The 13169-nt window shown below is 41.1% G+C and overlaps 1 protein-coding gene across 8 annotated transcripts in view; it reads left to right on the top strand.

Annotated features, from left to right (window-relative positions):
• The window catches only part of sema6e (sema domain, transmembrane domain (TM), and cytoplasmic domain, (semaphorin) 6E), a 355217-nt gene that overhangs the window by 301644 nt on the left and 40404 nt on the right, over positions 1-13169 (top strand). For all 8 annotated transcript variants that reach the window (XM_041793576.1, XM_041793570.1, XM_041793577.1 and 5 more), the window contains 2 exons: positions 10099-10157; positions 10609-10659. In XM_041793576.1, coding sequence (XP_041649510.1) covers positions 10099-10157; positions 10609-10659 — 110 coding nt within the window. The remainder of the gene's footprint in view (positions 1-10098; positions 10158-10608; positions 10660-13169) is intronic.

Below are 13169 nucleotides of genomic sequence, written 5' to 3'. Positions count from 1 at the left end.
TTTAACAGTGCTTGGCAAAAAGACATTCAATCACTGGAATAAATCCTCTGTGCCATTCTGCTGTTTATTTCCTAACAGCAAGGACATATTATGAATCCAGGGCCTGTTTTAATTGTGATTTGGCATCATGACTCATTGGGCCAAGATGATGTTGACAATGAGGGTATAAAATTCTGCAAAGCTCAGTGTTTGGTGCGAGTTAGACTTTATTATGACCGGGGGGAGGAGTTTATTGCTCCATCACAGTGCAGCAGACAGGGATACAAGAAATACAACACAACAGAAACACAAACAGGCTACTCATTCTACCTTTACCATAGAAAGATTGGGGGCGAAATATCAATATGCAGTGCAATCAAGCTGCTAACCATGAAGGCCACTTTTTACAGTTTTTCTCCCTCAACATGTTAAAGTCATTCTTCTTGTGTCTGTAAAACTCTTTGGGGAAGACTGACATCTTCAACAAAATAGAAGCACACTTAAAGGCTTTTGACAGGATAGAAAATTCTTATAATCTTGTCGGCCTTGACATCTGAAAAGTTTTAAACTGCTCCACTCAGCTGATCTCATTCCAGGACCTTCATCTATCCTCTATCGCTGGCTGTCCTTTGCTTTGGCGTCGTGCTTTGGCAACAGAAATCATGCTGAATGCACAGGAAATGATACATGAACTAAAGTGCCCACAAACACCAGGAAGGAGACAACAAGGCTGTTTCAGCCTTTTTTTGCTGCATCTCGTCTGACTTAAGAATGGAAGGCGAACCTGTTTGTACTGCTGCGAGCATCTCTCAGCCTAGACAGACCTAAAAACAATGGGCAGATTATTATTAACCCTTTATGACCAAAATTCTCGCATTCGACAAGAACAGACAGGTTAAAAGAACCAGTTAGCTCAGATAGTTTTTCGGAGGCCATTTTGCCATTCTAATGATGCTATCCATGCCTTTGTAGCTCTTATCAAGGCTTTCCTAGGGAGCCTGAAACTTGGATGACTTTCCTTGGTCTTCAAAGATTAAAACCACACCAGTATCATCTTTTATTCATATTTTCATCCATTCCTGCAGTTCCGCCGTTGCATCAAACTTAGTCAAACTATGCATGTCATTGCACTAAGATACTTACACTAAGAGGAGACGGCCTGAATAGCTTATGGAGAGAAAGAGAGACAGAGAGCCTGTGATGTGTCCCTCTGTGTCTGGAGACAGGATTGGCTTCGAATAATGACGCAAATAAAGCTAACACAAAGAAGTGCAAAGACCTTTTTTGTACATATGTGAATATTTTGACGACATTTTGTCACAAGATGATATTTTTTTTCACTTTTTGGAGATGGAAGAAATGTGACAAACCTTAAAAATCTTTAATGTTATCTCATCACACCTCAATTCTGCATGTAAGATAAATTGGCGAGGGGTGATGAAGTCGGAGCCTGACGCCAAACTATGCTATGCTACCATAATAAATGCTTGAAAAATTGCAAATGTGAAATGACTGACTTAACTCTCTTCGGGTACTCTGGCTTCCTCCCACCACCAAAGACATGCTTGTTAGGTTAATGGTGACTCTAAACTTGTTGCAGGTGTGAGCGTGAGCATGCCTGGTTGTTTGACTCTGCATGTCAGCCCTGTGATTGACAGTCCAGGGTGTACCCCGCCTCTCGCCCAATGACAGCTGGGATAGGCTCCCCAAAATTGGATGAGCAGTATAGAAAATGGATGATCATCCTTTTATAACATTGCACCTCTTGTCAAACTCCCTTTTCCAACTGTTCAAGTTCAAACTATTCAATAAAAATTTTGTGTTGCTTTGAGTTGCCGCAAGCTACGACTGCATAACAAATCCAGAAAGTTTTTATAGAGTTCATTGTCAGCCCAAGGTTGATTGACCTTAATTGTTAATCAGTGGCTGTCTTTCTTTCTGCATTAGCATTTTCACTTTTCAAGCTAACCAGAGGTTATTCTTTGGCTCTCTGCTCCTCACTTAACTGTAACAGAGAGCTTTTTTGCAGGGAGGTGGCAGTGCTGTGCTTGTTCAGTCTTGTTTTTCATCACAGAGATTAGGGGTAAAATTGTGACTGGAATTGAAACTCGATGAATGACCCAGCTCTACCTTTTTAAGCTGCTGGATCAGCTGCAAATGAAAATTGATGCCACTTTTGTATGAAAGAGAAATAGAGGGAAAAAAGAAAGAGATGGACGATCCATGACAGAGCACTGCAATAGAGGGTACGATGAGAAAGAGTCAGACAGAGAGGGGGAAATCCCCGAGGAGGATGACTTTAGAGCTGCTTCATCTCAAACTCTGGACAGACTCTTTTCTCATCAGAACATCTTTCTCTATCATTCTCCCTTCACTCCTTTCAATTAAACATAAATCCTATATATAAAGACATCACTTCATGCTGGTTTCAGATCAGACTTTTAGGCCCACACAGGCTGTTTTAGCACAAAGTTTCTTTTCAGGAATATAAAAGACTAAATGAAAAACAGATGTTCTTCTTTTTAGAATCACACTGATAAAATCCACTCTCTGTTTCCTCCCACTTTTCTCCTCAGCTCAACCCTTGTTCCCCCTTTAATCCATCTCTCTTTACATCTTCGTAGTCTTTAGGTTCCTCCTCTCTCCAAGTTTCCATATTTCCCCCTCCTCCATGTCTTCATTTTCCCTCCTCTCCTTTGTTCCTTTGTCTTTGCTCCCTTCTTCCTGGCTGGAGGCTGATAGACGAGTCTGGTCGGGATGTTTGGCCGATCTCTCTCTGACGTTTTGGCCCATTTGGATTCCAGTGCGGCTTCGTCCTGCACGCTACACATCAGCTCATAAATCAAACCTCAGCGAGGTCTCTGCCAGCGTGAAACCACAGCAGCACTTCCTCTCTCTCTGACGCAGCACGACTGACTCTGTTTGTGATGACCTTTGAATAACCTCGGCCTCAAGCTGTGAACCTAGCCCAAATCTTAACGACAAGCTAATCACAAACCCGAAAACTCACTTCTTAAAGCTCATGTGGGACATTTAAGCCGGATATTATTAAAAATACATTACTGCCTTTATATGACCTACAAAAGCAAACAAACCATCAGAATAAAGCATGAAAATCTTAAAGTATCTCTATTGCCTGAAACACCACTGCAGGGGAGGTTAAGCTGCAGAAATGGACATTTATTTACATTTTCTGAGGTACATTTTCATGGCACGTGACATGTTTGACTGTTAAAAACACACAGGATGAGATTTTTTCTATGTGACTGGACCTCAACATGAGCACGACATTCAGATTATCCACAATTTGGTCTAATGTTTGAAAATATAAACTCTATAAACAGTGAGCATGACTCCATACACAGTCAAGCTCAGTCATTTGCAAGAACAAACAATAAGAAAAGGAATTAACCACAACAGCGATGAAAATATCTTTTGACTGTAATTTTGCGCTCTAATCTCAGCAAACATTGCAGCCAATGCAGACGCCTGTGGCTTCCTGGTGTTTAAAACGTCGCCTTTGCTCACTATGAAGCCACACGAAAGCCTTTTTCATTTTGCAGAAGCTAATTTGTTTTCTGATACCATGTTTACTCAAACCTCAGAGCAAGCTCAGAGAAAAATGTTTTACTGTGGACACAGAACATGTGAACATACTCTTGCTTCTTTACAGCAGTGGGCTGTCAACGTGCAAAAACTAGGGATGCATGATGCATCCTCCTCTCAGCTGTCAGGAGAGCCACATCCATTAAGCCTTATTCATTTCCTGAGAGGGGCGTGGTCAGGGGCAAAGTCAGACAGCTCAGTCACATTTAAAGCCACAGACACAGAAACAGCTCGTTCTGAGCAGGGCTTCAACGGAGGGGTTTTTAGACATGAAAAAATCCAATACTGAAGTGTTTTTTCAACAAAAAAACTTCACAGGCATGTTTTGGAGACCTCTGAGACCAATATAAACCTGTCTTGAAAAGTAAAACATGTGCCCTTTAAATACATCTGTGGAGATGTTTGGACATGCATTGAAAAGATTTGACAAAAATGAGTCTTAACACTTTAAAGCTCTTAAATGTACAGTCATGTGCAAAGATTTTTAGGCACAGAGGGCACTAGGGATTCATCATGGTGGGGCTGTTGACATATCCTGACACATGTACGTGTCACTTGGCAGCCCAATACCATATCTTATGTCCAGGCTTTTTCACCCCTGTTGATGTCAGTGGTTTCAGACTCCTACTACCTTCCCAGACAGTACCCTAGTTCATACTTACTCTCCACATCCACCCCTGACTCCACCCTAAAGGTGTGGACTTTATCCTTGATTCGACAGATTATTTTCGCATGCCTCTGGTAACATGCAAGGACATCCAGAGCGTGACCTGGGTTGTGTCAATCCTCCTTTGTGTGTAGTGGTGTTTCCAGGCAGGCTTACTTCTATTACAGTCTTATTTCAGCTTCAGTTTTGGGCCCAAACATGCTTATAATAAATGAATGACAATGATACTTTGCAAATATGGAGCTATCCTGGCTTGTTAAAATCTGAGACAGGTAGTATCCAGCCCATCACACAAAATAAAGATAAAGAAAGTAAATTATTTCTTGTGATTCACTGCAGACAGTTTTTGTCTTTTTCATGATATTGTTCCACTAACCATGAGCTGTGGTTATTTATCAGTCTCTATGGTGACGGAGAGCCTCCTGTCGATACAGTGTGGGATTTTGTTGTACTGGCAGCCTAAATCTTTAAATTTTTTTCTGGAGCTGAGTGGCAGCATGATGAAAATGCCCCTAGAACAGAAGAAGCTGCAGAGGAGTGTGCTGCATTGTCAAGCTGTCAACTCTTGTCTTTCTCAATACGGCAACTTTTTTTTTCCACCTCAGCTTAACTTTCTGGAGATATTTTTACCATTATTTTTTGGTACATCCCTTGGCATTTCTGATCCAGTTTTTTTTCCTCATTAATACAGAAGGATAGAAATGGCTCTCAGGTGGCTGATTTTAGCCTCTAGGTGATAATGACAGGAGGCAATTTGCTTTCTTCTACAAGCTAACATCCCATTATCAAGCTATCAGGTATACACTTCTGAAACAGCTCTGTTTTTACATCTTAATCATGTTAATTTCATATGCCTTTTTTCTCCTTTATTTTAACCCACTGACACTGAATAATAAAAACTATTTAACATAGTTAAAATATATCATTAACACATTTCATATCTGCAGACTCTTACCCTGGATGATAAATCACATTTTGCAGTCACTTCCCTTACATAGTTCAGACAGAAGCTCTTTAAAATGCCATAAAATACCAAAGGGCAACCTAGCTGTCATTTAAGAATCATTCCACATAATGGGTGCAGCAACTCTATTAAAGCAGTCCTCCCCCATTCAGTTCTAAACCTCTGTTTATCTAGTCCTGAGATCTGGTAATATGACATGTTTATAGACAAGAATGCAGATTGTGCAAGTTTCAGCATCAGAGGGCTCTCAGTCAAAGTACTAACAAAAAAAATATCTGAAGCTGACTGGTTGAATATTTTGTCTCATTAATTTTGCCAACCAGAGCAGCAATGCATATGACAGTTGGCATGTGTGGCTCTTAGTCCAGGGTGAAAATGTCATAGTAGTCTTTAGGGTTGATAACAATTACTGGAGCCAGGTGGTAAACCAACACGTGTATTAGCATGTATTTTGGCATCCAAGAGGGCACTTAAGCATGTGTTTTGCCTCCCAAGAGGGCACTTTAGCGCGCGTCTTTCAACAATTGGGCCATGAGGGGGGACGACTGCCCCCCCACCCCCGCACACCACTGGTTCATTGTGAGGTAAATTTGCCAAATCTATCAGCCACAGTGGCCTACAGGTCATTTCAAGTATCATAACAGTGAGATTTGAGCTAGAAAACGGAAATTTTTCTCTTCTCTGGCATAGAGCCAGGCAGCTGCACACTGATCATAAGGTCAAAATTCAGATTGTAACGTATTTTAAATCTGAAAGGATTGTATTTCTCATGAGTTTGCGTGGCTTCAGCTCATTCCACAAACACGCCCACACCATCCTGGAGCAGATTTTACAGCCTCATTTTTCATGATTTTGAAGCTTCATATTAGAAACTTAGAGATGTTTCATTTGATTGAAATTTGATTTAGGGGTTCACAACCCAGTGACCTGTCATATAACAAACCTAAATACAGGTTCATTTTCACTTTACAGGGTCTTAAAATGGATTTATAGACCAGGACTTTAACTTTTACTTGAGACCAATAGTTGTCACTCATGCCAAAGTTGGAGAGAGAAGACCAAAAACATCTTTTCCAGCTAGTTTGTAAGATTCTTGAAGAAAAGTCCAGTTTGATTTAAAAAAAAACTGCTACTCTCCATCCATCCATCTTCTATACCACTTATCCCGTTGGTGGTCACAGGGTGGCTGGAGCCTATACCAGCTGTCACTGGGCGAGAGGCATCTAGACAACCAGACACTCTCAACTTGAACTTACAGCCAATTTAGAGTCACCAGTTAACCTAATGAGCATGTTTTTTGGTGGTGGAAGGAAGCCGGAGTACCCGGAGAGAACCCACGCCTGCACGGGGAGACCACAGAAAGGCCCTGACCAGGAAATGAACCAGGGACCTTCTTGCTGTGAGGCAACAGCGCTAACCCCTGCACCGCCGTGCAGCCCCACTGCTACTCTCCTGTTGCTAAATCTGAACGAACTGCTAGACATTGCAAAGCTTACATCCACTTAAATTTCAACTGAAAATAAAAAAACACAGTTGTGATGATGCAGTATGTTCAACATAAAAGATTCTACTCAAACTCACCAAAGATGCTGTCCACCGTATGTTGAGTAGGAAGCTACACCAACCACAGACTGCTCTTTAGCTGCAAACATACATCTTCCAAGAACACATTCTAGTCATTTAATTGTTCTTCAGAGCGTTGGTGAACATGCCTAACATGCTCTGAGTTGATAACCAGATCCTCCTTCCTACCAAACCCAAAGGACCTTTCAGCATATAAGAGCTCTGGTTTTAAGTTGAAGAGCAGGAGTCATATGTTGACCTGCTATGTATTTGTTTCACAAACTCATCTAAAAAGCTGAGATGCTGCTCTCTGAAGATACTGAGAAGATTAATTCTCCGAGCTGAGTGCTGTTGTCTTCCTGCTTTGGCTCTTCAGCAGCTTCTTCAGCCAATTTCGACGGCTCTTTTTTACTCTCAGAAGCTGAAAAGTATGTTTGTGTTCCAATGTGTGGAAAGGAATCTTAAAATTAGCGTTGAGAATCATGTGTTTTCTTGTGTCTGTGTGGGATGTGAGAAGTTTTTTGCGCTTTTTAAGGATGTTTGCTGGAAGACTGCCTGAACGTGTGCGAGATGTAGGTTTATGTTTAGGTTCTATAAGGAACTAATTGGTTTGTGATGGAGTAGGCGTGTATGCACGCCTGTTCAAAGTGTTTCTGTGTGCATACCAGATCATTACGCTTGTGTTTTTGTGCTCTCTATGAGCCCGTGTCTGTTTTCACTCGGTGCATTTTAAAGTGTGGGAAGATAGCTGGCGTCGATGCGAAGCTCAGCTCAGTTAGAAAGGTTTCCGCTCCACCGTGCGTCAGCTCAATCTCATTACTCAGCCGTTCGAGCGGCTGCTGCTGGATGAGACTTTGATTTCTGATTGACTCGAAGGTGAATGATAGAGCGTGTATTGGCGGGAGAACAGTGTATCAATCGTAGGCACTTTTTCTTCAGAGCTGCAGAAAATCAATAATTGTCAGAGTGGGTTTCTTGTTAGTTTGGAAGAGTGGTTCAAAAGGGGAATACAGAAAATTTGGACTGAAAATAAGTGAGCTCTTAATGGTGGGAATTATACTTAATTGGACGTTTCCTTCAGCTTCATTGGAGTGATATTTCTGTTTTTCTTTAATTTGGAGTTTTTAGTTTGATGAGCTTACAGAGATGTGGGAGACAGGACAACTAACATCTCAGTTAATTGATCTATTTATTTAAACTCCAGTGCAAAACACTAAAAAGCTTTTGAAATACAACACATGATATCTAGTTTACTTTACGGAGGTCAAAAAATATTTTTACTTTGCTTTTTTTTTGAGGCTGTTGGTGTGATTTTCTAAAGCAGGGTTTACAAGTTGGGTTTTACAGTGTAGTTTAAACGGGAGTTAGCGATTCATTCATCCATCCATCCCTTTTCTTCTGTTTAGTCAGCCCATGCATCCCCAACCTTGCAACGCAGATGGATTCATCCATTTCTCATTGGCAAAGCTTGCAAATCTCCCGTCTAAACAGTTTGGGCCCGGTTAGAAAGTGGCAGGACGAATCAGCGTCGAAGGGTAGTACTTTCAGGCACGGCAGAGTCGTGATGTAAGCAAGTAGCAACAAGAAGCTGATGCAATTATGGGGGAAAACATTAGCACGGATGCTGCCAAAGCTCCAGTTTTATAAGAACTTGACATTTGTTAAAAGAAGAACAAAGAACAGCAGTGAGTTGTTTTCCTTTCAAAAATGACAAAAGTCATGTACAGACATGTCTACAGTTGCCATGGCTCACGTTATGCAGTTCTTCATGGAGTTTACTCATCAGTAGCTCCACGCCTTGGTTTTGGGCTACGACGTCACGTGTTTTGTTGCTCTGATTGTCCCGTAAATATGTGACAGACAGAATGTTTATCCTATCACCTTCCAAGGTTTTTTTTCAAAGGCTCTGCCCTTTCCCAAACGCTGTCTATGGAAGGTTTTCCAGATGGATGTGTGAAACACATCCATCTAGTGTGTCAGGTTAAGCAACATTTTCCAGCTCCTCCTGGGGGATTCCGGGGCATTCCCAGGCCAGATGAGATATATAATCCCAGCGAGTTCTGAGTCTACCCCAGGGTCTTCGTCCAGTAGGACATGCCTGGAAAACCTCCACAGGGGTACGCGACCAGGAGACCTGAATCACCTCACCTTAACTTTTGACAGGAAGAAGCAGCAGCTCTACTTCAAGATCCTTCTGGATGTCCAAGGTCATTACCCAGCCACCTTTCTGAGGTATCTCATTTTGATCGCTTGAACCCGCAGTCTTATTCCTTCTGTCATTACCTAGAGTTCATGACCACAGGTGAGGGTTGGGACAAAAATCGACCAGTAAATTGAGAGTTTCATCTGCAATACAGCAGATACTGTACAGAACCGCCTGTTGATCTCGCCATCCCTTCTACCCACATTCTCGAGCAAGACCCCGAAATACTTGAACTCCTTCACTTGTGGCAAAGACACTGTCCATACCCAGAGGGAGCAACCCACTGTTTTCCAGCAGAGGACTATGGCCTCAGACTTGGAGGATTGACTTGACTAATGTTCTCTTAAACAAGCAGAGGGCTCTCATTGGTTTTCAGGCCAGAATAAAGTTCATTGCAGTAATCAAGCTTGGTTGTAATAAAAGCATAAATCATTTTCATTTCAACACCCACACCCGTGTCTTCACTTCCTGTCTGGAAGTCTTTTTTTCATCTGTGCAAAATATAGACATCTCATGAGTTAAATTTCCATTTCACATTAGGTATGCAGGCGATTAAATGGCAGGAAGTATTTCTAGGAGATGTGTTTGTGGTAAATAACAGAGTTTGAATTGAGGACGTTGATTTCCTCTGAATCATACTGCGAGACATCCATGCAGAACACATTAACTCAAGGTGTCGATTTCACCAACAGTAGCCTAAAATAAAGTGTGAGAAAGGAGGGAAGAACTGGAGGACGGTCAAGGGAGTTTGAGGACACACAAAGTAAATTACAACTTCTCACCACAAACTTCAGGAATCTGCTGAGCACCACTAATCTGATGATATACAACCTTGAGAGAAGATCCAAGGATGTTTTCTCCTTCTTTCAGGTCTGGTATCACTGTGTCCTAACAACAAAATGCAGGACACAGACACTCTGACCCCAGCCAGACACTAAACAAATTAAATTTTGCTGCAATGCACTTACCTTCCCCGTCTCTGAGCGGCCCTCATCTACAGAACCAATTTTGGTCAGACTGGAAGAGGTGCTTTGTTAGAAACCAACACTTTTGGAAATGGTTTGATGCAAATGTCCTGATGTGTCTCTTTGTCTTTGTGTTTGTTTTTCTCTCCAGAGGTGGGTTTGAGCAGGACGTGGAGAACGGCTACCATCAGCATCCTGATACCTGCCACGGTGAGATGGAAATATTATTTATTCTCACTGATTTGCATAAGCAATAAGTGAAGAAAAAGCATCTATCGACTGTTATCAGATCTTGATGGCAGAGCGACTGCAGGCTGGCACATCTAACAATTTAAACTGGAGCGTTCTGATGTATTTATTTCAGCCACTCAACTCATGCTAAAGGAGCTTGAAGAGTCATTTGTCCCCCATCCACAATCCCTGCTGAAATACTGTTCTCAATCTTTCTATGTTAATTAAGCTTTACTCAAAGAAGTGCTTTCATGGCAGACAAAGTGAGCTTTTAAAGCTCTTTCTGCATGTGTCTGGGATATGTTTAGAAATGGGCAAATTCAACAATGCATGTCAGCCTTAATGAATGAATTCAGCCTGAAAACAAGGACTCTAAACAAACATTTCACCAGACACTAATGTCAGTTTGAATTTCTTTGCTTTTCTTCAGATGTGCTGGCGACAACCCGCAGGCAGAACACGGCGCTAGATTCGGCGTATGGTCAGTGGATATGTTTTTATCTTGATTTTAACAACCTCTGCCTATTTATCTGGTCACCACTGAGGGCTGCAGACTCAACCATGAGGGCACGCTGCAAGAAGAGTTCATGTTAGGTTGGGTTCACTTCCTGTGACAGCTGGTTCATGTCCATTAGCAACAATGAGTCAGTGCTATTTAGAAGAAGGGGTTTAAGGTTTAAGGAAGTCCTGTCACCAGTTTGCTTGGCAATATAAACAAACAAATCATCTGTTGAGAGCTTGAGATGCCTTTTCACCCTTGCAATGAAGTATACAAGTGGCCAGATGATCATAAGGAGTGCTAAAGTAAAATCCCATGTATAGAATTATTTTGACCCAGAGTGCCAGAAGCAAGTAAACTGACGCACTTTGTAGGAACTACAACACGGCTTTCTGTGAGTTCGAACTTTCAGCAAAACAGCCAAGTACTCACTTAATTTTTCTGTCTACTTTTTCTCTTCATAGAATAGTTTGACTAACAAGTTGTGACTCCTTTTCCCTGAAGATCTAGCCAACTATATCAACTTAAAATACAGTGATTTGAGATTCAAAGTGTGTCTGTTTCACTCCAACATGAAACTAATCTCTTAATTGTGATGAAATCAGCTTTCAGACCTGCCTAGCTGGCGCACAAAGTTACTACTTCATATGTCTGTGGAAAGCCCTGCTATAAGCATTCTTGGCCTGTTGTTGGTTGGTTTCTGTTGGGACAGAAAGACCCACTGTGGTTAGAAATAAATTACTTGACATCTGCTGGAGTGGCTCTTTTGCAGTGTTGGGGAGTAACAGTGTCACAGATAGCGGTGTTAGAATTTTTAATGCTTTTCAGTAGATTGGTTGTAGCAAGTCTTTTTCTGTATGAAGTAGCTTAGTTGGTTCGGTTGGTTAGGTTGTTAGCAATTATGTGATCCGGAATGCCTGATGGGGGGCAGGAAGCGGGGGACAGCCATTGGGAATGAATGGGAATGGTGGAAAGTTAGTACTTTACAGCTCTAAATGGATCTCTACTCTGCAGTAATCATTAGAAAATGTCTACATACACTGAGTTCGATCCTAAGCGTTTATTTTTTTTTCTTTCACAGTTAAACCAATTTACCTGGCATGGAAGTGAAAAATATCACAAAATACCTAGCAATGACTGGAAACATAATGTACAATGGTATATGACGACCAACCTAAAAGATAAGAATATGAGGAGAATCTGTTGATCTCTGGTCAAAAAGGTCAAAATTTGGGTAGGAAAAAAAAAATCAAATTTTTTGAGATTATAAAGTCTTCTATTTACAAGATTTCAGAGTTTCAAAAGTTCAGGAATTAACCTGACAGATCTCGGAGTTTATAACATCTTAAATTTTGACAATCAGAGATGTAAAGTTGTAATGTAAAATTTGATAGTTTTTTAAAATCATGATTTTACAGTGTAAAGTAAAAAAATCTAATCAAGAAGCTTTATAATCTCAAAAATTCTTATCCAGGGTTTAGCCACATTTTCTGCTTATAAAGTCATTAAAATGTATTTTTCTTCTCATAAATTAACTTTTAAAACTTGAAAATTTTTAGGACTTTTTCTTGAAATTAGCATTTCTCTTTCCTAGAGTGGCCCTAATACACGGTTGTAATATAGGGTTGATTAGACTTAGATCTTAAGTCTATATAGGCCTGTTATGTTGGGACTTTAATTTGAGCCACTGTAGCTAGTTAGTGTTTGAGTTACAGTTTCCTTTCTTCCACATTTAAAAAGCCAAACTGGTACCAAATGAAGAGCCGTTTTGGGTGCCAAACAGCCAGCTCTACTAAGCTCAGCTAAATTCTCTGGATCTCTTAAAACGACGAGGACGAACTATGCTGTACTATGCTCACTATAACAAGGTTAGATTTGTTGGAAAACATTTTTTTTTTTCTCTCTTCTATAAAAGTTTTTGGGTTTTTTATTTTTTTGAAGATGAGAGGTTATGGCCTGACGGAGATGTTATACGGTCATGTGCATACGTTTCAGGCATGTAGGGTGCTAAGTATTCATCACAGGGCCTGCTGTGCCAAAACCCTGGGCTGGGGGGGCAATTGAGCCAGACACATGTATGTCACTTGGCAACCAAAGTCAAGCTTGACAGCACCCCTTTTTGCAGGGCCTTTTCACCCCTGGTAACACACCCAGAGTCCATCAGCTGTTTTTGGGCTCGGCCAGGGGCTTGTGGCAACCCTACAATTGCCAAAAGGGTACCCCAGGCCCCCAGTCTTTACTTTTCTCTAAAAGTGTGGACTTTTTTTATTTCCCATGGTAAAATACAAAGACATCTAGAGAATGACCAGGGTTGTGTCAATCCTTCCCACCCGATGGTTCCCCTCACGTGGAGAGCACATATCTACGCCTTATTTCAGTCCTATTTTTGGCTCAAACAAGCCTAAAAGTTCTGCACAGTACTGATATTAAATATTAAGTTGGCACACCAAAAATTATGATAAAAATAGCAGTACATGTAAACTCTTTGACCA

The sequence above is a fragment of the Cheilinus undulatus genome, linkage group 8, assembly GCF_018320785.1.
Source record: "Cheilinus undulatus linkage group 8, ASM1832078v1, whole genome shotgun sequence".
Classification (NCBI taxonomy): Eukaryota; Metazoa; Chordata; class Actinopteri; order Labriformes; family Labridae; genus Cheilinus; species Cheilinus undulatus.
This window is presented reverse-complemented; position numbering and strand designations above follow the sequence as displayed.